The 25,497-nt window shown below is 49.4% G+C and overlaps 9 protein-coding genes across 9 annotated transcripts; 4 read left to right on the forward strand and 5 right to left on the reverse strand.

The window, feature by feature from the left end:
- Nucleotides 1–808: 808 nt before the first annotated feature.
- On the forward strand, nucleotides 809–2,744 carry N7447_009061 (putative transcription initiation factor TFIID subunit 12; the record flags this gene model as incomplete). Its single annotated transcript, XM_057233323.1, has 2 exons — nucleotides 809–2,422; nucleotides 2,490–2,744. The coding sequence occupies 2 exons, from the start codon at nucleotides 809–811 to the stop codon at nucleotides 2,742–2,744; spliced, it is 1,869 nt and encodes a 622-aa protein (XP_057082865.1).
- Nucleotides 2,745–4,262: 1,518 nt separating this feature from the next.
- N7447_009062 (1-phosphatidylinositol-4-phosphate 5-kinase) lies at nucleotides 4,263–6,919 on the reverse strand (the record flags this gene model as incomplete). Its single annotated transcript, XM_057233324.1, has 2 exons — nucleotides 4,263–5,757; nucleotides 5,811–6,919. The coding sequence occupies 2 exons, from the start codon at nucleotides 6,917–6,919 to the stop codon at nucleotides 4,263–4,265; spliced, it is 2,604 nt and encodes an 867-aa protein (XP_057082866.1).
- A 1,505-nt stretch (nucleotides 6,920–8,424) lies between these two features.
- Nucleotides 8,425–9,616, reverse strand: N7447_009063 (histone H1/H5 family protein; the record flags this gene model as incomplete). Its single annotated transcript, XM_057233325.1, has 7 exons — nucleotides 8,425–8,550; nucleotides 8,615–8,761; nucleotides 8,815–8,912; nucleotides 9,047–9,177; nucleotides 9,260–9,282; nucleotides 9,429–9,454; nucleotides 9,550–9,616. 7 exons carry the CDS (start codon nucleotides 9,614–9,616, stop codon nucleotides 8,425–8,427), a joined length of 618 nt encoding a protein of 205 aa, XP_057082867.1.
- A 2,179-nt stretch (nucleotides 9,617–11,795) lies between these two features.
- On the reverse strand, nucleotides 11,796–13,215 carry fen1 (multifunctional nuclease RAD27; the record flags this gene model as incomplete). The annotated part of the gene is made up of 5 exons (XM_057233326.1): nucleotides 11,796–12,317; nucleotides 12,377–12,938; nucleotides 12,976–13,004; nucleotides 13,066–13,151; nucleotides 13,203–13,215. The coding sequence occupies 5 exons, from the start codon at nucleotides 13,213–13,215 to the stop codon at nucleotides 11,796–11,798; spliced, it is 1,212 nt and encodes a 403-aa protein (XP_057082868.1).
- Nucleotides 13,216–13,533: 318 nt separating this feature from the next.
- On the forward strand, nucleotides 13,534–15,893 carry N7447_009065 (Transcription factor; the record flags this gene model as incomplete). Its single annotated transcript, XM_057233327.1, has 4 exons — nucleotides 13,534–13,793; nucleotides 13,856–14,690; nucleotides 14,741–15,017; nucleotides 15,070–15,893. 4 exons carry the CDS (start codon nucleotides 13,534–13,536, stop codon nucleotides 15,891–15,893), a joined length of 2,196 nt encoding a protein of 731 aa, XP_057082869.1.
- A 549-nt stretch (nucleotides 15,894–16,442) lies between these two features.
- N7447_009066 (acyl-CoA dehydrogenase) lies at nucleotides 16,443–17,893 on the forward strand (the record flags this gene model as incomplete). Its single annotated transcript, XM_057233328.1, has 4 exons — nucleotides 16,443–16,647; nucleotides 16,712–17,627; nucleotides 17,682–17,791; nucleotides 17,847–17,893. 4 exons carry the CDS (start codon nucleotides 16,443–16,445, stop codon nucleotides 17,891–17,893), a joined length of 1,278 nt encoding a protein of 425 aa, XP_057082870.1.
- Nucleotides 17,894–18,657: 764 nt separating this feature from the next.
- Nucleotides 18,658–19,440, forward strand: N7447_009067 (putative ubiquitin conjugating enzyme (UbcD); the record flags this gene model as incomplete). Its single annotated transcript, XM_057233329.1, has 5 exons — nucleotides 18,658–18,701; nucleotides 18,756–18,801; nucleotides 18,925–18,954; nucleotides 19,061–19,244; nucleotides 19,301–19,440. The coding sequence occupies 5 exons, from the start codon at nucleotides 18,658–18,660 to the stop codon at nucleotides 19,438–19,440; spliced, it is 444 nt and encodes a 147-aa protein (XP_057082871.1).
- A 1,006-nt stretch (nucleotides 19,441–20,446) lies between these two features.
- N7447_009068 (VOC family protein) lies at nucleotides 20,447–22,291 on the reverse strand (the record flags this gene model as incomplete). Its single annotated transcript, XM_057233330.1, has 2 exons — nucleotides 20,447–22,055; nucleotides 22,116–22,291. The coding sequence occupies 2 exons, from the start codon at nucleotides 22,289–22,291 to the stop codon at nucleotides 20,447–20,449; spliced, it is 1,785 nt and encodes a 594-aa protein (XP_057082872.1).
- Nucleotides 22,292–23,978: 1,687 nt separating this feature from the next.
- Nucleotides 23,979–25,138, reverse strand: N7447_009069 (18S rRNA pseudouridine methyltransferase; the record flags this gene model as incomplete). Its single annotated transcript, XM_057233331.1, has 3 exons — nucleotides 23,979–24,455; nucleotides 24,521–24,780; nucleotides 25,096–25,138. The coding sequence occupies 3 exons, from the start codon at nucleotides 25,136–25,138 to the stop codon at nucleotides 23,979–23,981; spliced, it is 780 nt and encodes a 259-aa protein (XP_057082873.1).
- Between the last annotated feature and the right edge of the window lie 359 nt (nucleotides 25,139–25,497).

The following is a 25,497-nucleotide window of genomic DNA, read 5'->3' on the forward strand; positions in this document are numbered from 1 at the left end:
AGTCTCTCGCCCTACTAATAAAGACTAGATGATTTGATGGATCGAGGAGAAACGCCATATTACCCTATCTCCAAATGATTGTATGGTAGTCCTGCAGCAAAATCAATATAGTGACAGTCGAGTGATGTGAACTCGGTTTACATTGGCATGAGACCTGGATCTCAATGGCCAATATTCCACTTCAATGCTATATAATCGCATTGCAAGGAAAATATAAAGAAAACGATGCTTCAAACCCTTGGGGATCGCTATAGATATGTGAGCACGTGATAATCCGTGGTCAGGTTTACTGTTGACCTTGCACCGGGCTCCTCCAGGCCTGGAGCCCCCGGGTGCCCCGAGCCTTCCAGGCTTTCTCCGGGCCTTTCTCCGGGGCTAGGCAGCCCTGGACTATATGCATAGGGGTAATGTATATGATATGCCCCGGTCATAGAGTACATATGTAGTTGAGATGAGCATTCACAGAATATTACAGGCAATGACAGATTCAAGTTTATTCAAATCAATAAATCAAAGCATAAACATTGCAAGATTGTAAGTTTGATACAGTTAACGGGCGGTATGCCAAGACCGGGCCCAACCTCCATCACCGCCGTCAAAAGTTGAGTAATCTGCCAGAGCATCATTGCATTCGGACTTGCCTATTCCGCAATCTTCTGCGATATAGTAAGTGTTTTACCGATATCAAGGCAAGCGCGACCGTGTATATCAATAAACACACGACTATCTCGCGTCGATTATCCTGTCTCCAACACCATTCAGCTCCTGCTTTTAAACCTTGAATCCTCAGCACCATATCATCGCAGAGATGGACGGGTCTCAGGGCCAAGTTGGACAGCCAATGGGCGCCCCGCAGCCACAGCACTCAAATCTCATTCGAACCGACCAAGTGCAGAAGCTACCACACCTCAGTGACCAGCAGAAGGCCCAGCATACCCAGCTAGTGCGCAGCCTCTGGGATCTCCTGAATACCCGCGATCCACAGACCCATGAATACCAACAGGCGCATACGAAGCTCTCGCAGCTGTCCCAGAACTTAATGAAAGGAATGCGAGTGTTCCAGCAGAACCGACAGCAGGCAATGCAGCAGCACCAGCACCAGCAGGGAGCGGTGCAACAAGGACAGCCAGGACAACAGCCACAGCAAGGGCAGCAGCCACAACCGGTGCAACAAGGCTCTCAGGGAGCGCAGGGACCACAGGGACAACCAGTCCAGCGAACACAATCCAACAACCCACAGACGATTAATCAGCTCATTCCGCAAATCCAAGCCCGGGTCAGCGCGCTCAATTTTTTCCTGCCTCCGAACGTGACCCCCGAGCAGGTGCAGACATGGATACCCGAGGCTCGATTGCGATATGGTATCGCTCTTCAAAAGCAGGAGGTTGGGCGGGCTCGCATGGCTGATCTTCGTTCATCATATGCTCAGCGGCAGGCTCAGGGCAATATGAGCCAAGAGGAAATGCAGGAATTCAAAAACCGGCAGTTGGCGGCTGAAAAGCTTTTCCGAGAGGGCAGCGAGTTCCTGAACAAGTTCAAGGAACAGCAGGAAAGCTTCAAGATTCAATCGCAGCAAAATCCACAGAATCAAACGATGAATCAGGCGGCACAGGCAAATACGCCCATCAATTTGAACCCAGCCCCAGTCGCTCCTCCCGTCTCAACACAAAGCGTACCAAATCCCCAGGTAGGAGCGGCAGCAAACCCCATGCAATCAGGGCAACCTCAGCCCCCAGCTCCCCATACTATCAACTCAGCGGTCAACGCAGCACGCCAAACTGCCATGTCCCCCTCTGCCTCTCAACCTGGACAACCACCTTCCGCCCAATCTGCTGGAAACACTCCAGTCCCAATCAGTGCACCACTGCCTCAGGTGCAACGTCCACAGCCACCATCCCAGCAAGGAACTCCAGGAGGGCAACTCACTTTCAGCCAAACCCCCCATCCTGACGGTTCCACCCCCACACCCCCCGGGCCTCCCCAACAGGCGAACCAAGGCCCACCTCGTCCTCTCTCACATCAAGCTGCTATCTCACAAGCCGCCCAAACCTACACTAACCCCACCCCTCAACAACAAACAATGAATCAGCAAGCCCAGGCCAACCAGCAGGCTCACCCCCAGGGTTATCTTGCCAACCGCCCGGGTGAAGCATCCACCCGCAACACCAACATGGCAATCCCCAAGAACCTGCACGTCTCCACCCCCGAGCCCGTCTCAATGCCAGGTTCCCGTCCATCTCTGTCTGGCGGTCCCAGCCACGGTGCCATGGGCATGATGGGCCAGCCCGCGATCCAGAAACACCCCGGCTACGTTCTTGAAGGCGAAGGTCAACGCGTGCTGAGTAAGAAGATGCTTGATATCCTCGTGCGCCAGGTCACCGGTGGCGGCGAAGGAGAAATGCTGACTCCAGATGCGGAAGAGGTAAGTTTATCGCTCTTCGAAGTGAGAGACAAATAAAAAAGCGATCAAAAATGTTAACATTTCCCAGTTCATCCTCCAGATGGCTGATGACTTCGTCGACGAAGTCATCACCCAAGCCTGCCGCCTCGCCAAGCTGCGTCCTTCCTCGACTCTCGAGCTGCGCGATATCCAGCTCGTCCTCGAGCGCAACTACAACATGCGTATCTCCGGCTTCTCTACCGATGATCTCCGCACCGTCAAGAAGCCCCAGCCTACCCAGGGCTGGACTCAGAAGATGTCTGCTATCCAAGCTGCCAAGGTCACTCAGGGCAAGAACGAGTAAGATGTAAATGCAAATTGCATTACGGCTGCTCTCGCAATCTCGCGTTCAGTCGGGCTGGTCTGCCTTGCTTTTTCTTATGTTGCACGCTTTGCTTTGCTTTACGTCTCATGTTCTTTTCTCGGAGGTCAAATTGGGGTGTTTTTCTTTTTCTTTTTCTGTTTCTACTTTACCCTTTCTATTGATTCTCTTGAGAATATGGCGTCTACGTGATGAATGGGCAGGTCTTACATATCTTTCTTTGCGTACCTTGTTCAGCTCGCGTTCCATCATGGTTGGAAGGGGGTCTTTTTAGTGGTCTCTTACTTAGGTCCATCTTTGCTTTCTTGCGGCCCAATTTATGCTATGCTTGAATAATGAATTGCCTACCGTGGCTTGTCTAAGATTATTTCGCTCCGTATGCTGGTAATGTTGTATATGCATATGGTCTTCCGAGCTCCGGTCTAGGGAAGATGTAGATATATTAAACAGGTCGAGCCCTAGCTAGAATCGAATCTCACAGGGGCAGTCACCATTGTATCCCACTTGCACAACATACCTAGGTGGTTACTGTCTGTACATTATGTCCACAGAGTTTGCTAGAAAGCATCTACTTTACAACTCGTTGACTATATCATCTACAAAAGAACCCAACAGAAAAAGAAGTAGAGTAAGGAAGCTCCCACGCTGGATTCTGCTAAGTTGATCACCCTCAGCAAATAAGAAGCACGAATATCGAGAGAAAACATGTGGTATAGTGGTTGGTACAGGGTATGGAGAGAGACTCGATCGAGGAGGCAAATCAAAGAGAAAAGAAAAGCAAGCGGGATTCACAAGAGAGATACAATAAGGAAAAAAAAAATCGTTCGATGAACGGAGTGAGGACCGGATTCTGAGCCCGGCGATATTCTTTGGTTGTGGAGTTGTTCTTTTTGAACGAAAAGCGAAAAAGAAAAGGTAAAAAGGAAATGAGACGGTTGGTGGAAAGATTGGATCATCAATGCGGCGTTGGCATGGGATATGACAATAACACTTAATGGGCTGGAGATAAGGTCTGGTTATGATATAGAGAGTGTGGCAACGGTATGTTCGATCAATGAGAGTGGGATCTGTACAGTCCACGGGCGGCCTGCGGACAGTACAGGGCCTTGGCTAGCAAGACTAGGGAGAATGTAGGCGTTTGAGACGGCGAAGAAAAGAGCAAAAGAGTTGGTGAGGTTGAGCCTTCGGGGTTCGGGTTTGGGGCTGTGTCCAAATGTTCCGAGTAATCAAGGCAAAGGTACACAGGAAACCACGAAGAGACGGAAATGTCCAACAGAAATTATACACATGTCACTCATGAACATCAGTTTCTTGCGGAAAGTGTTTGGGGAAAGTATGAGGATGAAAAGGTGATGATATGCCTCGCGCAGACCCATGCTGAGGAAACGAAATAGGCGGTTCTATCAAGAGCAACAAGGAGGATATCTCGCTGAATACAACAAAAAAACAATATTAAGAGACGAATAAAGGTATCAGGAGGATGTCAGTCGCTGCAAAAAGCTAACGTCGAACCGGACTGGCAGTCAGGAAATTGCCCCGATCAACTTCCTTGCCTTTGCAGGGAGTTGGCGGTGGAGCGTCGTGAGGGATAGGAGGTAATTCCTTGTCTGACGCTGGAGGGCCATGTCGGCTGTTTGAGCTGCGCCCTCCAACGCTGCTGGCCTCGCCGGCTTCATCCACAATGGGGAGAGTCGAAGTCGGACCAGGGCCCCCGGCGTCGGCTGGGTCCCAAACAGTAGCTAATGTTCGAGGATGCGTGACGGAGACATCTTTCGATGCCTCCTTCTCCGCTGCCTGCATTGTCCGCTCGACAGAAGAGTCTCTCGAACGTCGGTTTTCAGTTGATTGCTGAGGTGCGCCGGACGCGGAGACGCGAGACTCGCGTCGTCGTTCGGCTTCTTCCCTCGACATGGTGATTCCCTTGATGAAATTAATGAAGCGCTCTCCATAGCTCTCTGGTGGGATTGGAGAAATCTGTGACCGGTCGTGCGAGAGTCCTTTGAAAAAGTTCTCAAGTTTCTTGGTGGTCCCGTAATGAGTCAGGCAATCGATGATACCGAGGTAATAGATCTCGTCGCCGGGTTGGCCATTTTCATGAGTTGCCCGGAAACCTCCATCATCCGCATAGAAGACATGATATTTCCGTTCATCGAGGATTTCGTCTGGCATCTTCGCAGCTGATTTGTCCAATGGAACAGGCCGTTCACGTTTGATAAGCATGCGCAGCTCCCGGGCCTTGCGTTCATTCTCCAATTTTGACGGAGTGCGCATCAAGTTGTTGGGAGTCGTATCTTCTTCGCGATGGCCTCCTGGCTGGAAAACCTGAAGAGTCTTGTCGCGCAGGTTCTCTTCATTGCCCCTGCCCGCATCATGGATTCCTACCAGAAGAGAATAGTCCATGATCTTGAGTTTCTGAAGCAACACGACGTCACGTTTCAATTGCTCAATGAAAAATTCTCGTTTTGTCGGGCCACATTCCAAGTGACGGTTGCGACGAACCCAGTTCAGGTCCTTCATGGTCGCTCTGGGGTTTCTCTCGAGATCTGACTCCTGCAGATCACGGCCAATGGTCGAGCCCTTCAGGTCGAATGTCTGGTGGATATCCCGGTGGGGTGGGAACAGGTTATTCATCACGACGAAGTGAATCTTTCGGCCGTAAGCCATCTTGACTCGGTGCAATCCGTAGAATTGTGAGATGAGAGTGTTGGGGTTGTTCTCCACGTGCCGGTAGTACTCAGGAAGAATCTTCCGGAGAAGTTTGTGCTCGGAATGGTGAATGGTCTTGATGATGTACTTGTAATCACGCGAGAAGTAAAAGAAGCTCCCACTCTTGCCGGGGGAGCCCAATTCTGACAAGATGTACTTGCTTGTGAGGGACATCAGGTAGTCGGCGGGATCGAGACGGAACTTGGCGCGAAGGTGTCGGAAAACCCAAGGTGCGTAGTCTTTGAACTTGAAGTCGTATTTTGCGGAGGGAATCAGTTCATTTCCAGTTCTGCTGTGGTCAGTAAAGTCCAAAACATTGTCAACATTAGAGGGGGTGCACACATGTCAAAGGAGAACTTGTGTTTGGCATCAAAGTCCGCCGGGGTGAGTTCCCGGTCCATTTTCGCGTTGATTCTCGAGACCGTGAAGCGGATACCAGTCAACATGTTGTATGCTGTCACATAGTTGACGTGGTTCTGGTCCACCTTGGTGCCCACAATCACCCGTTCGTCATCCTCCTCTTCGCGGCGGCGTCGCGAGGCTCGCTTTTGTTTAATAGCTTCAGCCCAACGGGCCGCATCTTCATCCGGCGGTGCCTCATCCAAAGTAATATCTTGATGGGTGCTGTTTTTCGTTGCCCTTCTGATAAGACCGATTGACGCGCGTCGGAAGCCGGTCGTCGGTGACATTCGGCCACTCGTGTACGCAGCATCCTCATTGTATTCTCGACTATCTCGCCGAACACTAGGCGTTCTCGGAACCTGCAATGAATGTCTGTTTCGTATACTGGAGTTCTGTGAATCTGGCATGGAGGCAGCATCGAGTGTGGATGAGGTGGGAGGGGAGTGGCGCGGTTGGCTGGGCTTCGTGTTCGGCATCAAGCGATCGGGTTCTGGAGAATAACGACCGGTCTCATCCTGCTGCGGGATTTGTAAGAGCGAGGCTGACGGTGATATCGATAACTCATCGGCAGAAGGCCGATGAACGTCTCCATTGACCATGAGTTTCCCCTGGACAGGCCGGCCATTTGCAGTGCCATTGGGTTGTTGATTGGAAAGGGGTGCCGTTGTGGAAATAGCGCCCGGTCCATTTTCCGAAGGTTTACGGTCCAACATGGCGGGCGGCCGGCCGTTCTCGCGGGGATCCCTCATGGATCCATTGCCTACCGAATGCATGCTGCCGTCCTTGGACAAGGGCGGTTCGCGCGTGTACGAGCTGACACTAGATCGAGGGCCATTCAGGGAGTATGCACTACCGTTCTTTAGATCGGTCAGAAGATGTCGGTCATTCTGGTGAGAGTCGTTCGCGTCGTTGCCGTTGGGCCAGTTGGTCCACAGGAAAGTGTTTCCGACGGAGGTCTTGTCGTGCGACTTTCGAGATGATTCGAACGAACGAGGATGAGTGGTCGTGGTAGTGGTAGTCTGATAGGAGACGTCGTTGAAGGATGGCATGTTGAACTTCAGGGAACGGGGGTGACGTGAGTTCTGCGTGGACCGGCAACCCGATTGACGGCAGTCGCCCTTATTGGCGGAGATTCAGGAAAGTTATGAACCGGACGAAGCAGAGAAATGAAAACAAAGAAAGTATAGAGCCAGTTGCCCAGGGTGAGAATATTCAGTTCGACATATTTCAATGCAAGGGAAGAGGGTAAATGAAGTTGTAAAATGGGGAAAATATGGGGGGGGGAGGGTGAGGTGGAAATGGTTGGCTGGGAGAAAAGAAATTACACGCATGAAATACACCACCATATCTTTTTACTTGGATTTCTTTAAATGTATTAGATTTTTATATTGTATTCTGATAGTGAACCCTTTTATTTAATTTCTTTCTTCTTCCTACGTCGAGTGTACATAAAAATGGTGTAGAAATCATATAATACCAAGGTATCAGGCTGCTGCATAAAAAAATCTCGGATGTTCGAGCGTTCATCACATCATATTTTTCCATATTTCTTTTTCTACAATATATCACTTCATTGGACTCTAAACCATCCCCTTCCCTATTGTTTATGTAAGGATATTGCAAGCCTATCGAGTCTATAAGGGAGTCATATATAGTACCTGGAGCAATACCCATATTTGGCATTCCGCAGTTTAGCGGTCCATGGCCCATTACAATACCAACTCAAGCCTTATTTTACTTTGGTAGGGAATGAAAATTTAGAGTCTTCATTGTATACAACCCAATTCCAAAAATAGGGCTCTCCATGAAATCGTCCGCATTTGCACATCTACGCCACAGGGGAAATTCTCCACTATAAAGATACAAAGATAGTAAGGATACTACCATAAAAGTGGTTCACTCTAATTCGGCTAAATGTGGATTTTGGCTATCTTTTTGGATTTTTTTCTACACATGTGCTCATATATTAGTACATATTGTACTCCATTAATCTCCGACTTGTATTCTCTCAACCTAGGTTGGACTATCTCATAACCCGCCGAACTTCTCAAAATGAATACTTGTTTCGGTCCCATAGACCAAGTGATACAAAGATACAAAGATAAAAATAAAACACACTGACATGAGACAATAAGTGGAGAGATCTACAGTTTGTTTATAATATACGCGGTTGACAGCCCTAAAGTCTACGTAGTATGTACTATGTACGTTTACGCTCTAAATTTCAAATCCCAATTTGAATTCCACAGCGCCAATGGAATTAATCACAATATCAAGGTAATAAGACTGCTGTTCCCCATTGTAAACCCCACCGCAGGACGCCATCCATTGGACTTTGGAAAGAAGCAAAGCCATCATAACAAAGAGACCCAAAAAAAAGTAAAAGAGAAACGGAAAAAAAAGAGGCAGAGGAAACCATCAGAGCCAGAGAGATCAGTCCAAAGAAATTACAAGAGAAGAAGGAATCAGTACGAGGTGACTCTCCCTGGAAATGCGCACGTGAAAACATAGGGAGAGCTCGACCTAGTGAAAAAAAAAGAGGATATCAAATCCTCTATTTCTTGGCAGTCCGCTTCTTGGGAGCTGCCCGGGTTGTTGTGGGCTGCGGGGCAGTAGTCTTGGTGACACGGCCAGACTTGGTTTTTCCCAGAATCTTGGGCTGCTCAACGACAGCAGGAGCCTGGAGTGCTCGTCAGTAACCGGGTCGATCAAAGGGGTAGACTCGACATGCGGAATCAACTTACGGTGACGGGAGTCTTGCGGGCCTTGCCAGAGTTAGCCTTGGGCTTGGTGGCAGTGGCCTTCTTGGGAGCAGCCTTCTTGGGAGCAGCCTTCTTGGGAGCAGCAGTCTTTGCGACAGCCTTCTTGGGGGCGGCCTTCTTGGCAGCAGGCTTATATTACGATTAGCAGCTAACACAGAATTACAGCCTCGATGAAAGCTTACCTTGGCAGCAGGCTTAGCAACGGGCTTAGCAGCGGCAGGCTTAGGAGCGGCCTTGACAGGGGCATCCTTCTTCGCAAGCTTCAAGGGGCCCGATGGGCCTAGAGGACGCGTCAGTTAAATAGTCAAATACCAGACGAAACTACCCGAATCACATATAGCGAGATGCAAAAGCTGAATCGAATCGCGCAGAGTAGGATAGAATCATGGCGCGCAAGCAGTGGTAAGAACTTACCCTTGGGCTGAGTGAACTCATTCTTCTCAACGCCGGTCTTGATGGCCTTGTTGAACTGAGAGTCGAAGACGCTCTGTGAAGTGACGTTGATCTTGTTGTTAGACTGAACGTACTTCTTGATAGCCTGACGACTAAAATAGGGGAGACTCAGTCAGTGGCTTTCCTGGAATAGACGGGAATCTTGAGCCCCCGAGAGAGAAAACGGTAACATACCTGCTACCATTGCGTTCTTTCAGCTATACGCAGAAAGGGACCAAGTCAGCAATGAGAAATAATAAAAAAACAATTGTTGTGGTTGTGCCCAAAGGCAAAGACGTGTCACGGTCGGGCGCGCGACCCGAATCACAACAACCAAGGCTCGCGCCGGCAGTGATCAACTCACGCTAATAATAGCATCCTTGATCATATCTGTATCGATGGAATCAGCAGATATTCGCGACTAGATTCATATCCATATCGCTTTTGCGCGATGTGGTGGGCATTCAGGATCAGTGAAAACATACCGCGGTAGGAAGTGTGAGGAGGCGGCGCCGCCTTCTTGGACGCGCTGGTAACCTTCTTGGGAGGCATGATTGATGATGATTGACTGAAGTTGAGAAAGGTGAAGATGAAGACGGTCAAGGTAGTCAGAAGATGAGATTAGGAAAAAAACGTGGGAGGAGTGAAAGCAAAAGAGGAAGAAAAAGAGCAGAAGGGAAAGGGAAGGCCGCGGGGCATCCGTGATTTATAGGCGACCGGTGTTGACAAGATCATCAGAGAGAAAAAAAAAAGCACTTCTTTTCTTTTGGATTTTCTTTTCTTAAATTTCTCTTCTAGCTGTTTCTTCTTTTAATTAATGTTGCGTGTGTGTGTGTGTGTGTGTGTCTTGCTGTGTTCTTTGCAAGTAGATGTCTCTTCCTTCCAACTAAGAATGATGTCTCTACACATTCTCTGTTATATGAGATACTTGGAATACTCGAGATATTTTGTTATCCATCTCAGTATCTATGAGAATAACAGAAGATTTTGCGATATTATGACGCGATAATAGTATAAACTGGTAAGATGATGCTTCTACGCGTCCCTTTCCCCTCGATAGAAATCGCGCATACTCTATTTTGGAGGATTTTTGGAGCTTTGGGAGCGAGCACATCTCTCTCAGAGAGGGCCTCTAGGGAGGGATCCTTTTCTTAAGCCACATTCCAATGCCATCTGGGGTAGCTTATCCCTCTGAGGATCTATCAACCCTACTTCAGACTTGGAATCCAAGAAAAACACAATTCGGAGCTATAGTATGACCTTTTGTACCTATTCGCTACATCATATCCTCCTTACCTGTGGGACCTGCATCGCCTCGTGCTAAAAGGTCACGTTGTAGATAAACCGGCGACTCGATTTCCGTGGTACAACCCCTAGATGATGTCGACATTCGACGCGTACTCTGAACTTTTGTAGGTGCGAATTCGGAATAAGCTGATAAAGATCTGGGTTCGGTCTTTTTGATTAGGGAGAACTAGATAGACAATAGGGGAAATGGGAATAATGGGAATAATAGCAATATGAGCAACATGAGTATTTGTACTCCATGGAGCAATATAGACCACATATATATCATCGAAACGAAAAGCGCAAATGAATATAAATTTTTTTTCTTCCATTTTTATCAAGGTATTTAGCTATTTCAGAAGCCATACAACAAGATTTATGAAGCCCAACTTCGGGGCTAAAGTGGCATACGATATATATCGCCCAAGAGAGGGGAAAGCTCTCTCACCTACGCCACTACCTAGTCACATCAGGATCAGCAGACACGGCCAATAAAAGAAGCAGAATAGCCCCGATCCCACTATTTCCAGCCGATATTCATAAAGTTACCGACAAGTAAGGTAGCTTGAGATCGACCTGCGCTCTATACCCGGACCCATCTGAACAGGTTTTGTTCCAACAAACCAACGGGTGATAAAAATACAATATTATTGGACCAAACTCCTAGTTTCCTACTGTATGTCCCCGATCATTGGTCTATCAGCGTAGTCGTGCGACGGAGATCATCGTATCTGCATCCGCAACCGGCGTGTCGAATCAAAGGCTCAGCTGGCGGGAGCGCTGATCCTGCACTACATGGACTCTTCATGCATATTTCGAGGGTGTAGATTGCTCATGGTAACTGGTGCCAGCGTATATTTCTGCGTTTGAAATGTTTGCTGCTTTTTGCTCGTGAAGATCAGTCGTAGTTGGTGTTTTGAGGCCTCGACTAATCTCGCTAATCGGGCCCGATCTATACAACTCTCTATACGCGAATGTTGGATATTGACACCCTGCAATAACTGCACCAGAACATCCCCAAAGGAGATCTGACATGCTCATGGGTGGAGAACACATGGAAGATAATAAATATACAATATTTGGACCTTTCTGTCAACCGTGGCACCGAGGATCAGACAAAAGGCCAGTGTCTACTCTACTTGATCTTGTCTGATCCTAGAGTCTACGGGGCTGGAAAATGTCACTGGGACAATAAAGAAGCATCGGAATACATATTTCCCAAGTTCTATTTCAAATCAGACCACTCTTTGCTATGATACACGGAACTTCATGTCCTATCCCGATCCCGAGGCGAAACGGACATTGTCCGCACGAATGAAAATAACCAGAAATAATGCAAATAAACCACAAAACGCCCACGCCAGTCCAGCTCATGTTAGATCAGGAAATAATTTTGTATCATAAGTTGTTTTTTGACAGAAAAAAAAAATCTCTCACCAAGAAACTAAGCCGCTCCACGCGGCTTCGCCTTGGCATCCTTCTTAGCTTTGGCTTCTTCCTTCTTTTTCTTCTTTTGCTGCTGCAGCTTCTCATCGTGCTTGCGCTTGAGAGATGCTTTCTCGTCTTCAGTGCGGGCGACGGGCTTGAAGAATCCCTCGAGTCGGGACTGCTGAGCGGTCTTGAGATGCTTTGACAGGCGGGCCGCACCATTGCGCACACGGTCCTCGTTGAAGCCCTTGTCTCCAACCAGGAACTCAACCAGGCCATCAATGTTGGGAGCTTCCCACTTGAAGTCACATTCGGCGTGATCGGCAGGCCGGACATCCGGGTTGACAAAAAGTTCTCGTGCATCTTCGTATGGCCAGTCCTCAGGAACTACGAACTTCTTCTTCGGGTCGTTCTTCATGAACTCCAGGACTTTCTCCAGAGACTTGTGCTCCTTGATTAAACTGAGAGCGGTGGTGGCTCCCACCTTGGGAATAGGCTCTAGGTAGTCACAGCCCAGAAGAATGCAGAGGTCGATGAACTGCATCGTAGACGTAGTTAGCAATTATGGCCACACGTATCATAAGGAAGATCCCGTACCTGTTTGCGGTCCATACCCAGACCCTCAAGTGCTCGATCCAAGTGGATCTCCTGGATAGGTTCCTTGCGCTGCTCACTGAAGGTCAAGTGGCGCAGGAGAATCGGGGACTCAAAGCACAATGTATCCATATCCTCTGACGCAGCTGCGTACACCTTGCCCGCACGAGCCAGGACGGCACACTGGGCTTCGGCTTCCGTGGGCGCATTAATAAAAGGAATTCCCATCAGTCCAAGGAGCTTTTTGCACTCCGCATTGTGTTCACGAGTGACGCGGACAGTCCGTCGTGAGAACTTTTCGATATCCTCCGCAGTTCCGGTTTCCTTGGCCTCTTCGTGGGCCTCGGTTGCTTCAGCTTTGCGTGCAACACGCTTCGCCAATTCACCGGATTTGAGCTTTGGCGGGGCTCCGTCGAAAACGTAAAGTGGTTTGATGCCATTGTCCACCATTCGCAGAGTGCGGTAGAACATGCCCATCAGGTGAGATGTGGTCTCACCAGATTCACTCATGAGCTGTTGACCCTCCGAGCGCACGGCGATCAGGAAACTGTAGATGCTCATCGACCTATTCTGGGGTTAGCGACTAGAAATTCGTGAGCTACCGGGATGGTGATTCAATGACGTACGCATCCTAATTTGAAGAATTCATATGTCAGCATATGAGAATATATCACAAGTTATACAGCTCATACAATTGCGACCTTGCGGCCGAAGTGGTTCTTGATCTCGCCCGTCTTGATCGCATCGGGGGCATTCTCGGAGATAACCTGGTACAAATCTGGGGTTTATTTAGCAAAGAAGCGTGGATAATTGAGAGTAAGATACTTACGTTTAATACCCATTTTGAATGTGAGCTCAGGTTGTCTCAAGTTGGAATATCGTGTTCTGTAGAGAGTTCAGCTTGACCTGTCGCGAGTACGCGAACGCGCTGGGCTGGAAAAGCGCCACCATTTAAACCTAACTGGGTATAGTGTATTTCAAGGTCAGGTGACCGGCCAAACCAAGCCTTATTTATGCCTGGATATGCACGTCTGCCTCAGGCAGAAACTCGGCAATGAGTAATTCGGGCCAGAACCGGCCGGTGTGAAGCTGCTCCGACCCCGCCTTTCTGTCTTCCCCGGAATGCGCCAGGCGAGAATGAGTCCAGCCTCCACACCAATATGAAGCGGAATCGCATTCAATTCGAGGCCAATGGCGAGGCCTCGTCGGATTCTCCCCCACAGGGTGTCTTCACACCAGAGGACCGCCCTCACCATGTTCCGAAGATCTCTCGACGGATACGGGCATGTACCGAGTGTAAGCGGCACAAGGTGCGCTGTGACATGAAGGCAACGGATTCGTTGTGCTCGCGTTGTAGGCGCATGGGACTAGAGTGTGTTGTGAACAAAAGCCTTCAAACTTTACTTGAGGATGAAGCTGAGTGAGTGCATTATCTCCGGTGTTTACATCAGTAACATATGCTGATTGCGCCGGCTACTACAGGTGGAAATCAATGATCGAATCGGCAATGACGGACCTGCTCAGGAAATCACAGCTACCGGAGCTATCATACTACCAAGCAGGCGGTGGTACAATCGAGACCCCTTCAAATAAGAGAGGCAGAAAAGACTCCACCGTCTCGACTGATGATAATGGACTTGCGCAACACAAACGGACCGAGTCAGTGGGGGGTACAATAGTGAATGGGACATCTGCAAGGTCAAGCTATGGCTTCTCCCAACAACAGCAACGGTATTCTTTGGACCGCGAGGAAACCGGCGCGACCTCCTTGGTCACAGCCCCGATGGGCAGTCTGTACGAGGTGACGCAGCTCAGTGAAAACCGCGAGAGTTCGCCCGGACAGAAGTTTTCCCCAGATCAAGCACTGGTCACTGATCTCATCTCGCGTGGAGTGGTCGATATCCAGGAAGCGGAGGAGCTGTTCTATCAATTCGACCAGGTCCTCAACCGCTACCTATGGGATGGAGCCTTGCTAGCACATAAAGACCTGACGTCTGTCCGAAGGTCTTCGTCAATGCTGTCTGCTGCCATTTTGGCTGTCACTGCGCTTCATATGCCGACCAAGGAACGCACGTTTGATACATGCTACACCGAGTTTGCAAGACTGGCATCGGAGTCTATGCTGGACCACCATCATACCTTGGATGATATCCGCGCACTGTGTATTGGAGCATTTTGGCTTGCGGATGTTAGTTGGAAGCTCTCCGGCTATGCGGTTCGTATTGCAACCGAGCGCAACCTGCACCAGTTCTTTCGCAAAGCCACACAAGGATCCCCAGAGCACCTGGAACAGGCAAGGCTATGGTATCTCCTCTATGTGAGTAACCATTAATCCAGTGTGTTGTTGTTTTTACTCATGTTTTTCAGACCTTGGAACACCACTTTTCTATTGCATACGGCCGACCACCGATGATCCACGAAGATGCCAGTATTACTCAACATAATGTCTTCACACAAAACCCATCCATTTCACAAGGAGACCTTCGACTCCACAGCCAGGTCGACCTGTTTATTATTCTCACCCGTATATATTTCGCATTCGGTCCAGATGTCGACCTAGAGGTTCCCGAGAGCGATTTCCCAAAGATTGATCAATACGATGTTGATATAGGGGACTGGAAGTCAGCATGGCTTCCTAGACTTGGTAAGTCTTAATTTTCTGACACATAACTACATCGTTTAATATGTTATTATAGTCGGGAGCCGTTACGTCGGCGCATATCCCTACAAGGCCGTGTATATGCACTATCATTTTTCTCGGTTACAGCTGAACTCAGTTGCTCTGCGCACATACCATTCGTCCACCTCCTCAGGCCAAATGTCATTTGAACGCAGGAAGCGTGCCAACATTGCTGTTGAATCAGCCATTGCGACTCTTCAGGTTTGTCTGGATGAGCGAGATATCCAACTGGCGCTCGTCGGCGTCCCATTATATCTCCACAGCATGATCACATTTGCTGCAGTCTTTCTGCTAAAGATAGCAGCCAAGATTTGCTCGAATGGGGCCATTCCTGGGAGTCAGGGCAAACGGACCTCAATCGCATCGGCAGGCTTACACGTTGACGTGAGCTACGTGCGTGTTCTCGTTGGGCGGGTCGTCGAGCTCATGGTGTCCTGTAGCCAGCGGGCGAGCGAGCGCCACCTAAGCCACCACATCGCCCGGGGTCTTCGCAAGATGCTGACTGGGCTTGAGGAATGGGAGAAGCGCACTGCTGGTACCCAAAATTCCATGTCCACTTCGCAGGAACCTCATTCTCTTTTCAAGCCGGTGGTCATCCCTGGAGCTCAGATGCTGGGTGAACGCGACACTATTTTGAACCACCCGCCTCCATTGCTTGGGGTGGCACCGCTGTCCGCTGAACGCAGCAATGGGTTTGAACCTCCTCTGACCCCAGGAAAGCAGGAGTCCGGTCTATCGGAGGGCTCGATTGACCCTATGATGGCAGATCTTTGGGGATTTGATGAGGATTATTTCCCTACAGGAGTGTTTGACTTCCTTCAAAGCCAGATGCCAGCGTGATATACCCGGGCCTTGGATAGATTTTCCTCGATTGTTCTCTTTGTACATAGTAATAACGGCCTATGATTGACGACCACAGTTGTTGTAGCGGAATATGGATACTAGATACATACTTTTAGAGTGAACTGCATATGTATTAATTAAGTCGGGCTATATTTACAAAACTGGACTATTTCCCTGGTAAATGGCACACTGCTCAGTATATTATCCTATAAAATACTCCGTATAGGCCTCGGTGCTTGGCATGGAGCCCACCCGGATAGACCGAAAAAGTCCGAGTCGTTGAAGATGCGGAACCAAAGAAGCCATTGCTCGGGGATTCTGTCGAATCATATTGTTCTGGATAAATACAAACCGGGCCGAACTACTCTTGATCTTGTAATTCCACCATTTATGGTATATTGCACTCGGTGATTTCAATTTACCCCCAAAACTGCGAAACTGCCGAGGTCTTAGTCCAGTGCATATTTGACTGAGCTCCCCCGCAACAGTTGTCAACTTTTGTTTTCTCCCCACTCTGTACAATTGTCTCTCTTATTTGTTTTAGCCATGATGAACCGCTCTCTTCTTCGCGCAGCTGCGCGCTCAATCCAGGCTGGTCCTACTTCCGTGGCAGGCCGCCGGTACGCCTCTTCGGCCGTCTTCAATTGGGAAGATCCCCTCGCCGCAGCGGAGTTGTTCACAGAGGAGGAACTGGCAATTCAGGATACAGCACGCCAATACTGCCAGGATAAGCTTGCGCCCCGCGTTTTGGGTATGTCGAATATGCCTTACTTCTGTTATGAAATAGTGAACTGACGTCAGTGACTCCCTTGCAGAGGCCTACCGCAACGAGAACTATGACCGTCGAATCCTAGAAGAGATGGGCGACCTGGGCCTCCTCGGTGCTTCCATTGAAGGATACGGATGCGCCGGTGTCAGCACCGTCGCATCGGGCCTCATCACCAAGGAAGTCGAGCGCGTGGACTCGGGATACCGATCAGGCATGTCAGTTCAGAGTTCGCTAGCCATGACCGGCATCTACGAGTTCGGCACAGAAGAGCAAAAGCAGCGCTTCCTTCCTGGCCTCGCTAAGGGCACAGTCGCCGGCTGCTTCGGTTTGACAGAGCCCAACCACGGCTCTGACCCTGGCTCCATGGAGACCGTAGCGCGCGAGCACCCCACGCAGAAGGGCATGTACTTGCTCTCCGGCAGCAAGACGTGGATCACGAACTCTCCTATCGCCGACATCGCCCTCGTGTGGGCTAAGCTCGAGTCCACGGGGAAGATCCGTGGATTTATCGTGGAGCGTGAGCGCGCTACGCCTGGGTCATATGAGACCCCCGCTATCAAGAATAAGAGTGCACTGCGTGCTTCCATCACTGGTATGATCCATATGGATAACTGCCCCGTGCCAGCGGAGAACATGCTGCCCGACGTCGAGGGCCTCAAGGGTCCCTTTACATGCTTGAACAGTGCCCGTTTAGGAATTGCATTTGGTGCCATGGGTGCTCTAGAGGACTGTCTTGCCCGTGCGCGCGAGTACAGTCTGGAGCGGAAGCAGTTCAAGGGCAACCCACTTGCCAAGTACCAGCTTATTCAGATGAAGTTGGCTAACGCTGCTACGGATGCTGCTTACGGAACTCTGGCTGCGGTTCAGGTGGCTCGTCTTAAGGATGCTGGCAAGGCTACACCTGAGATGATCTCGATGATCAAGCGCCAGAACTGTGATCGTGCTCTGGCCAATTCTAGAACGTAAGTTTCTCTCTGTCTTCTATTTTTGGGTTGCTCTGCTGACATTGGTATTAGTTTGCAAGAAATCTTCGGTGGCAATGCTGCTAGTGACGAGTATCATATCGCCCGCCATGTGGCCAACCTCTTTGTGGTGCAAACCTATGAGGGTCAAAGTGATATTCACGGTAAGCCATTCCTGCCTGATTGTGTTGGGCTGAAGCTAATGCATATTTCCAATAGCTTTGATCCTGGGCCGTGCCATCACGGGCAAGCAGGCCTTTGTCTGAAAAAAATAAAAAGAACACACTTGTATATAGAATATATCCTAAATGAATGTTTCAAAGAGATAGCTAAGCCCATAGTAGTAGCCAGTAAGGACATCCGTAGCCCTAAGGTAGTATATGGTCACGCTATCAAAAGTAATAGTTCCTTCCTCTTTAGGACAAGCGGGAAATTGCGGGCGCCTCACCCGCACGTGACATCATCGAGGGGCAGTGTATCAGTATCATATGTAATACGTTTCAATACAGAGGTATATTGAGGTTTGAATATCAAAATTGACATGTTCGAAATGCACTAGAAGGGTGCATATGTATACAGAATTAGATAAATGTCCATAATTAGACATTGCTCTCCAATCACCAAGCTGAACATTTGAGGCATCAAATGCTTGTGCCTCTTTGCCTCACAAATCCGATGAATCAGCCCTATCGAGGGATCTGCCATTGAAATCAAATTTGATTCAGGAAGATCTAATATTCCGTATGCGTCTGCCTCATTCTTACTTTAAATCAAAGGCAACCTGAGAGCTGATCATGATGTGTCATCTGTGGCGCCCGGTATTCCCGTATTGGGCCGTACAATACCGACAGAATCGATTCCGCCCACCTGGGGCACTTTTCCCCCTCTTGAGACTCCCAATTATCTTCTTCCCTCTTCTTTTCCACACAAAGACGTAATCGTAAGTCGACCTTCCTCTCTATCTTGAATCAACAACTGATCCCTCATCCAGTTTCTTTCTACTTTCCATACCTTTCTCGCACTTCTCGTCATGGCTCTCAAGCGTATTAACAAGGAACTCACTGACCTCGGCCGGTAAGTCTATCCTGATGCCATCATCTGCGCTTCATGACTCTAACTCTCCTCTAGCGATCCACCCTCATCCTGCTCCGCTGGTCCCGTTGGCGATGATCTGGTATGAATCCTCTTTTTCTTGGTTGGCGCCGGGTGGCGGGGTACAACCGCCTCGATGCTGGGCGCAGATTGATACATCAATGAGGGATCATGACTGACTTGTCTTTTCTTTTTTCTTTTGCAGTTCCACTGGCAAGCGACCATCATGGGTCCTGTAAGTTGCTCTCGTCTCTGCTCTGGAGGACTTTTGAGGGGGCATCTGGCCCTCTGCGAGGTCCACAGACTCATCGCTAGATTCGTGATACTAATATTTTCTATAGGGTGACTCCCCATACTCTGGCGGTGTCTTCTTCCTTGCCATCCACTTCCCTACCGATTACCCTTTCAAGCCTCCCAAGGTTAACTTCACCACTCGCATCTACCACCCCAACATCAACTCGAACGGCAGCATCTGTCTGGACATCCTGAGAGACCAATGGAGCCCTGCTCTCACCATCTCTAAAGGTCAGCAAGACAGCTCCTTACATTCTTTGCCACGCACAATCTCTAACTATTCATAGTGTTGCTCTCCATTTGCTCGATGCTCACAGACCCCAACCCGGATGATCCTTTGGTGCCCGAAATCGCGCACGTCTACAAGACCGATCGACCGCGGTACGAGGCCACAGCTCGCGAGTGGACTCGGAAGTACGCTATTTGAGTGAAACGACAAATCCGATTCCTTCCTCGCTTCTGTTCTTCCTCTCTCTCTTCCTTCCTCAATAACCCCACCTTGCGGCCCCTATCTCACTCGACCTTTTTTCCTCGGTGTCATCTCAACGTCGCTCTGCATCTTTCCTCCTTCTTTGCCCCCAGCTCTAGATTCAGAATCCGCGAAAGCCTGGCGTACCTGTGGTCGTAGAAACGTTTTCAGTTTTTTTCACCCAACTCTTGTGTGTTGATTTCAAATGCACCTGTTCTTGCGCGCGTTTGTTTCCTGCTTCCGTGCCTAAAAACTCCATTTGTGCCGGGTTTGACCTTGTCTTGTTGGGCTGAGTTTCTGGGACTTTTCATATCCAACGATCCTTATGACCAAATTCTCATGCATTCATGGCATCCATTTCTTCTCTTTTTCAAACGCTGCATGCGTCTAGGATTGAATTATGGACTTTGCCGAGTTTTCTCCAGTCCTTTCGCTTCTTTGCTTGTACTAGGCGATGTTTCGGACTCGGTGGGTAATGCTTCTGAGGGATTCGGAGAGTAGTTCGAGATCACTTTATCGTTGGTCTTGTGTTTAGGGGCTATCATTTTCCATCTTAAATAGCACAATCTAGGCAGGCCCGTCTTGTGTGTGAGCTTTTGATACCTTGTAGACTGTAGTTTGTAGGCTGTGTAGCGTTGTTGCACTACTCGGTATATCAACTACGACTTCAAACATGGATTGTCTTGAATAATGCATTCCAATTGCCCATTTTTAACTCCATGTATGTATGTATGTCTGTATGTATATCTATCTGAGTAAATGCAAATCAAAAGATTAATAGTAGAAACCCATCAAATCAAGTCTGTCGTATCGAAAAATCCCCCGACTGAACCAAAACCCAGACTCAAAGCAAGTTCAAGTCTGGCACCAAGAGAGAAGAAATAAAATGCAAGAGAGACCAAACTCAACCCTGTCATAGGGAATAACGAATTAAACAGACGTATTTCCCAAAAAAAATGCATAATCAAGCAACCTGACTTCCCCGTCGACTCGCAACCCTCGACCCCTCCCCAGCCTTAGCAGTCCTCTGACTCGCCCTAGAAGCCTGACTGCCCGAATCCGCCGATCTCACATGATCTTCACCCTTAGAACTCCTGGACTGCGAATGCCCAGACCGATGCGAGCGGTGGCGATGCGCACGAGACCCAACCTGGCTAATCGAGTCATCCGGTGAAACATGCGAGTCGACATCCAGATCCGCCACACTCTCGGGAAGCGGGATTTCCCGCGCAGACAAATACTCGAACCCATCCCTAGCATCCTTGCTGTGGATACTCGGGCTGGAATAGTATGTTGCATTCGAGCCAGCGGGGAGAGGAATATTGCGCGCAGAGCGGGAGGATGATGCAACGCTAGCGTTGTCCTTGCCTTTGTTGACCCCAGCATGCGAGGAAGAACGCACTGACTCAGCCCGGTATGAGTGGGTGCTTTGCTGGCTCTTGTGTGAGCGCTGCGAGACGACCGACCCGTACCCGTCGTGGTCGTCGTGGCTGTGACGCCGGTGTGTGCTCTGCGACGCTTTGATCGTCGATGAGCTGTGCACGCTGCCGCTTGGGCCGCCGCGGGATCGCTCGTCGTGGTAACTGCTGATGAAGGTTGAGGGGGCGCAGGCGTAGCGCTGCTGGGCGGCGTTGCTGGCAGGTGGGTACTCGATTGCCCGTAACTGGGTGTCTTCTGGGATGCTGTAGATACTGCCTTCTGAGGCGCGGCGAGGGTTGTCATGCATGTATTCGGTGCCGTCGTAGATTGTGCTGGCGCGTGGGTTCTTGGATGTTACGCTGCGCGTTAGGGTTGAGCGTGGGTTTGAGGCAGTGGTGTAGGTGCTGCGGGGTGGTTCGGGTGCTTCGATGGCACGGAATTGGGGTTGTTGCTCGTCGTTCGCAAAGAAGGATTGGGCGGCGGCTTTGATTTGGGGGAAGCTGTTTGCGAACTGCGTTGGTTGTTCGGCTTCTTCGGCTGACTGGGATTCGCCTTTGACCATTGCGTAGGCGATTGCTGCGCCTGCGGCGGCGCCAATGAGTGTGCCCACGATGGTCTTGGCTGCCTTGCTGCCATCGTCCGTCTTTGGCGGTGCGGGCGCTTGCATAGTGTATGACGGTGGCGGTGGGCCGCGGGAAACGACAGTTGGTGCAGACCGCTCAAAGGTTGTGGGTGCTTTGGAAATGGCACGAGACTTCGCCTCGGATCGGGCTTCGGATCTTGCCTCGGACCTTGCCACCGACCTGGTGTCGGACATGGCCTCAGACCGTGGGGGTGCGATGCTCTCTGCCTTGACGGTGCTAGCTCTGCTGCTTGCCTTTGAAACCACAGAGCGGCTGGAACCACCCTCCAGAAGAGCCATCGTCGGCCCGCTGGCCTCTGATATAACCGAGGCATTGCCTGGCCGGTACACGGCTTCAATGCTGTTGCCGTCAAAGTCGATGACGGCTGCACTGAAGTACCCCGATTGCGAGTCTCGCATCTTGGGTTCGCCGTGGATCTTCGCGCCGGCTTTTAGGGCGCTTATGAAGAACGAGCCCACTGCGTCTTTTGACGGGGCTGGAAAGGCGACATGGACTGCACCAGGAGGAGATCTTTGGTTCTGGTCAGTTTTGTTGAAAGACAGAATGTTCCTGTATCTATATGTCACTTACCCAGGCTTAGTCTCGGTCATCCAGAAATCAGCAGGTTCCCCCTGCTTCTGACCGAAACCTATATAGTCGTCATGTCGCCCGATGAACTGGTATCCCAATGGCTGTAAACATGACAAGAAGAAAGAGGTAGAGGTTGGGAGGTGAGAGACGGTCAGGGTGATATGCGAAACGGGCATTTCAAAGGTTGAAGTCGACGTGCCTGGTTACCAGCACGTAAGGGTAAAAAAAAAAGGATGGGGGTATGAAAAAAACGAAGGTGGATGGAAAGGAAGAGAGAGATTAAATGTGATATGAAGGATATATACGGTGAGGGAATCCAGATCTATAACCAGAACTATGACGCCAAAGAACGAGGCCACATGAACAGTCCCCAAGAGCCAGTCAGAGTGTAATGCTGTGTGACTCTAATCCGAAAACAGAGACGGACTGAGCTAGCAGCTTCCAAAATCCTGCCCAAGCTGGCGAAAAGGGGTCATCCAGAACACCGCATGTCTCCGATAGTAGGTTGGTGGGCACAGAGGACGTGTGATTTCTGTATGGAGTCAGGCAAGTGGGGTCTGGAGACGATTGGCCAAACGATCAAGTCAATGTTCAGTACACCCGATCTGCACGGGACAATTGAAACAGTCCGAGGACGAGGCGCGTTGCAGGCCCAAAGCCGTACTCTGGTGCTTTGAACTGGAAAAAAAAAGTGTGAGTCCATTCAACACTCCCATTAGCACAGTACAAAGTAGCCAGACCGGATGGCTGTTCCTGTTCCTGGCTGCATTTGGACATCTAGGGGCCCAATTCCCTGCAAAGTGAAACGCTCTATGGCTGGAGGGGTGCAGATGGGTCCCTGCCAGGTCATCGCGGGGAGCCAATGTAGATTCCTGTTGGCGGATGGGGCGTCTCTTCTGGATGCCCTGAGCGAGGTGCAGGAGCCTATCGACGTTAAGTGGGTTTTTTGCTTACCTGTTCCCCTTGTGCGAGCAAATGGTAGACTTTCAAGTGGAGGGAGAAGAGAAGACTTTGCTGTGAAGTGGACTTGGGCAGATGTGCTGACCGCTGGTTTTTCTTGAGTCATACAACAATACCTACGGAGTACGGAGTACATCGTACGTTGATAATTTGGGATACTTTATAGGTTAATTTGTAAGGAATATGAGTTCAGAATAATAATACAATATCTACAATATCTTACAATATTACCTAAATATAAGCCGATGGGCAGATGTGCATCTTAGATCGCCACCTTCGATCCGATTGGCATTTCAAGTGAGGCGAGGCTAATTGTAATGCTACGTCAAGGAGTTATTTTACCATGTTGTAGAGAGAAATGTAAAAAAAATAAAAAAGCCATATTTTTATTGAACACAGAAGTTGAAGATATGTGCCTCAGGATCCAAATCAATGGGCCCTGATCTATGTGCTGTTCACTTTTTCTAGTCTACGCATCGCAGCAGTCGAGGTTGAAGCTGGATGGAAGCAAGATGGATCAAAGGACTGGCGAAAAAGGAACCAAATGCCGTCCGACCCGTAACTTATGCTGAGGGGGAAAAAGGAGTGCTCTCTAAACACCCACAGACAGCCTGGGATGAATCCCGATGCTTGGTAGCTGTCCCGGTATCCAGTATTCCCAGTGGATTCCCCAAAACAAAACAGAGAGATAGAGAAAGGTAGAGAGAGTTGGGCTTAGGTTAACAGCCAAGATATTCGAAGGACAGACATATGCAATATGCCCAGTACCTTCGTTCTGCAACTCAATCTCCGCCCGTTAAAAAAAAAAGTCTGGCAAATGTGTCGTCAATACAGACGACAAGGACGCGCGCTCTCTGGGCGCGATTTCTTCCCTTTTTTTTTTTTTTTTTTCAGTCGAGTTCCTCAGAGGATATCCCAGACCTCTTCGGCAGCGTGGCAGAATTTGCTGCAAGCCACACTGGCACTAAGACTGTAGTTGCTGATACTGATGGTTTCATCCTTGAAGGAGTCGGCAAAGTCATCGTGGCCCTTGGCCATGGCACCGACGAAAATGGCGACACTCTCGTTCGGGTTCAGCGACTCCAGGTAGTCCTTGGTACGGACAACGGGTGCCTCGAAACTCATGGTCACCTTACGGCAGTTGGGGGGCAAGTGGTCGGTGATCGGGTTCTTAATAACCTTAAGGAGCTTTTCCTGCGAGTTGGTCGAACGAATGGAGAGTCGGTGGAGCAGCTGGACCATCAGACCAGCGAACCGCTTGAATGTTCTTGGGATGCGAACGGAGGGATTGACTTCGATCAAAACACCCTTGGCGGTGTGGATGAAAATTTGGAGCCGACCGGCCTTGTTCACGGGGGAATCGAGAAGAGTGAGTAGGCACTACGGGGGATTAGTGGGTATTCTTTTGGGACCTTTCTATTGCCACTGGCGATGTTGAATCGTACCTGGTGGGTAATATCTGGGCGGGCTTCACTGATATCACGGTTCATTTTGCGCATGATACCGATATGCTCATCGCTGTTCAGCAGAGAAAACTTCTCATCCTTGGCTCCTGACCGTCCACTGGAGACGGCCTTGTAGGTTTCCAGACTGGCATTGGAGAGAACCACGATCAATCGTTGGGTATCCTTGTCATGGGATGGAATTGGCATATGCTGTTCGGCAACGAGTTGGGGAAGTTCCGGAGGAGGACAAGATTGAGTCCCTGGAGGTGAAATGTCAGACATATTGAAGTTCAAGCGATGAGAATTGCAATTTAGGCGCGGGGAGGGGTAAAGGGAAGGGGAAAAGGCTGGGATGTTCGGGGAATTGGTGCCCAGCGACATGTCGCACGGTCCAGATCAAAATTGATTCTGGAAGGGGCAGATTCTGGAAGGGGCAATATTGACGCTGAGGATTGTTATTCGAGTAACTGTTGCGGAGAGAAAAAAAAAAAAAGAAAAAGAAAACTCCCTCCTCCCCCCAATAGCGAGATTGGTGTAAATCAAGGGAAACATGTATTGAAAGCAAATCAACTTACTCGCACGCTTTCTCTTTCCAGCAGCTTGTTCTTGGTCAGACATGGTTATTTGCAGGACGTTGGTAGTTGAAGAGTTTTGAGTTAAAAAACGGGGACTCGGAGAGATAAAAAAAAAAGTGGCCCGGAGACCGGACCGTCAGCTGGTAGAACTATATAGAACACTTTCTGCGTCTCTTTTTATTCTTTAGCATGTATTCGGATTTTTTATATGTCCAAAGAATAGTACAATGGTAAAATGGTAAAATAATAGAATAGAATAATAGAGCCAAATATACTCTATACTACACACATATATATATATGGAATATTCCAGTCAATCATGGAGATTCTCTTTTAGTATTAGCCTCAACGGTCTCGTCAGCAGAGATATCGACACCCCAGTCCCGTTTATGGAGTCTGTAT

Source organism: Penicillium robsamsonii (assembly GCF_028829455.1).
Source record: "Penicillium robsamsonii strain IBT 29466 chromosome Unknown utg000005l_segment0_segment0, whole genome shotgun sequence".
Classification (NCBI taxonomy): domain Eukaryota; kingdom Fungi; phylum Ascomycota; class Eurotiomycetes; order Eurotiales; family Aspergillaceae; genus Penicillium; species Penicillium robsamsonii.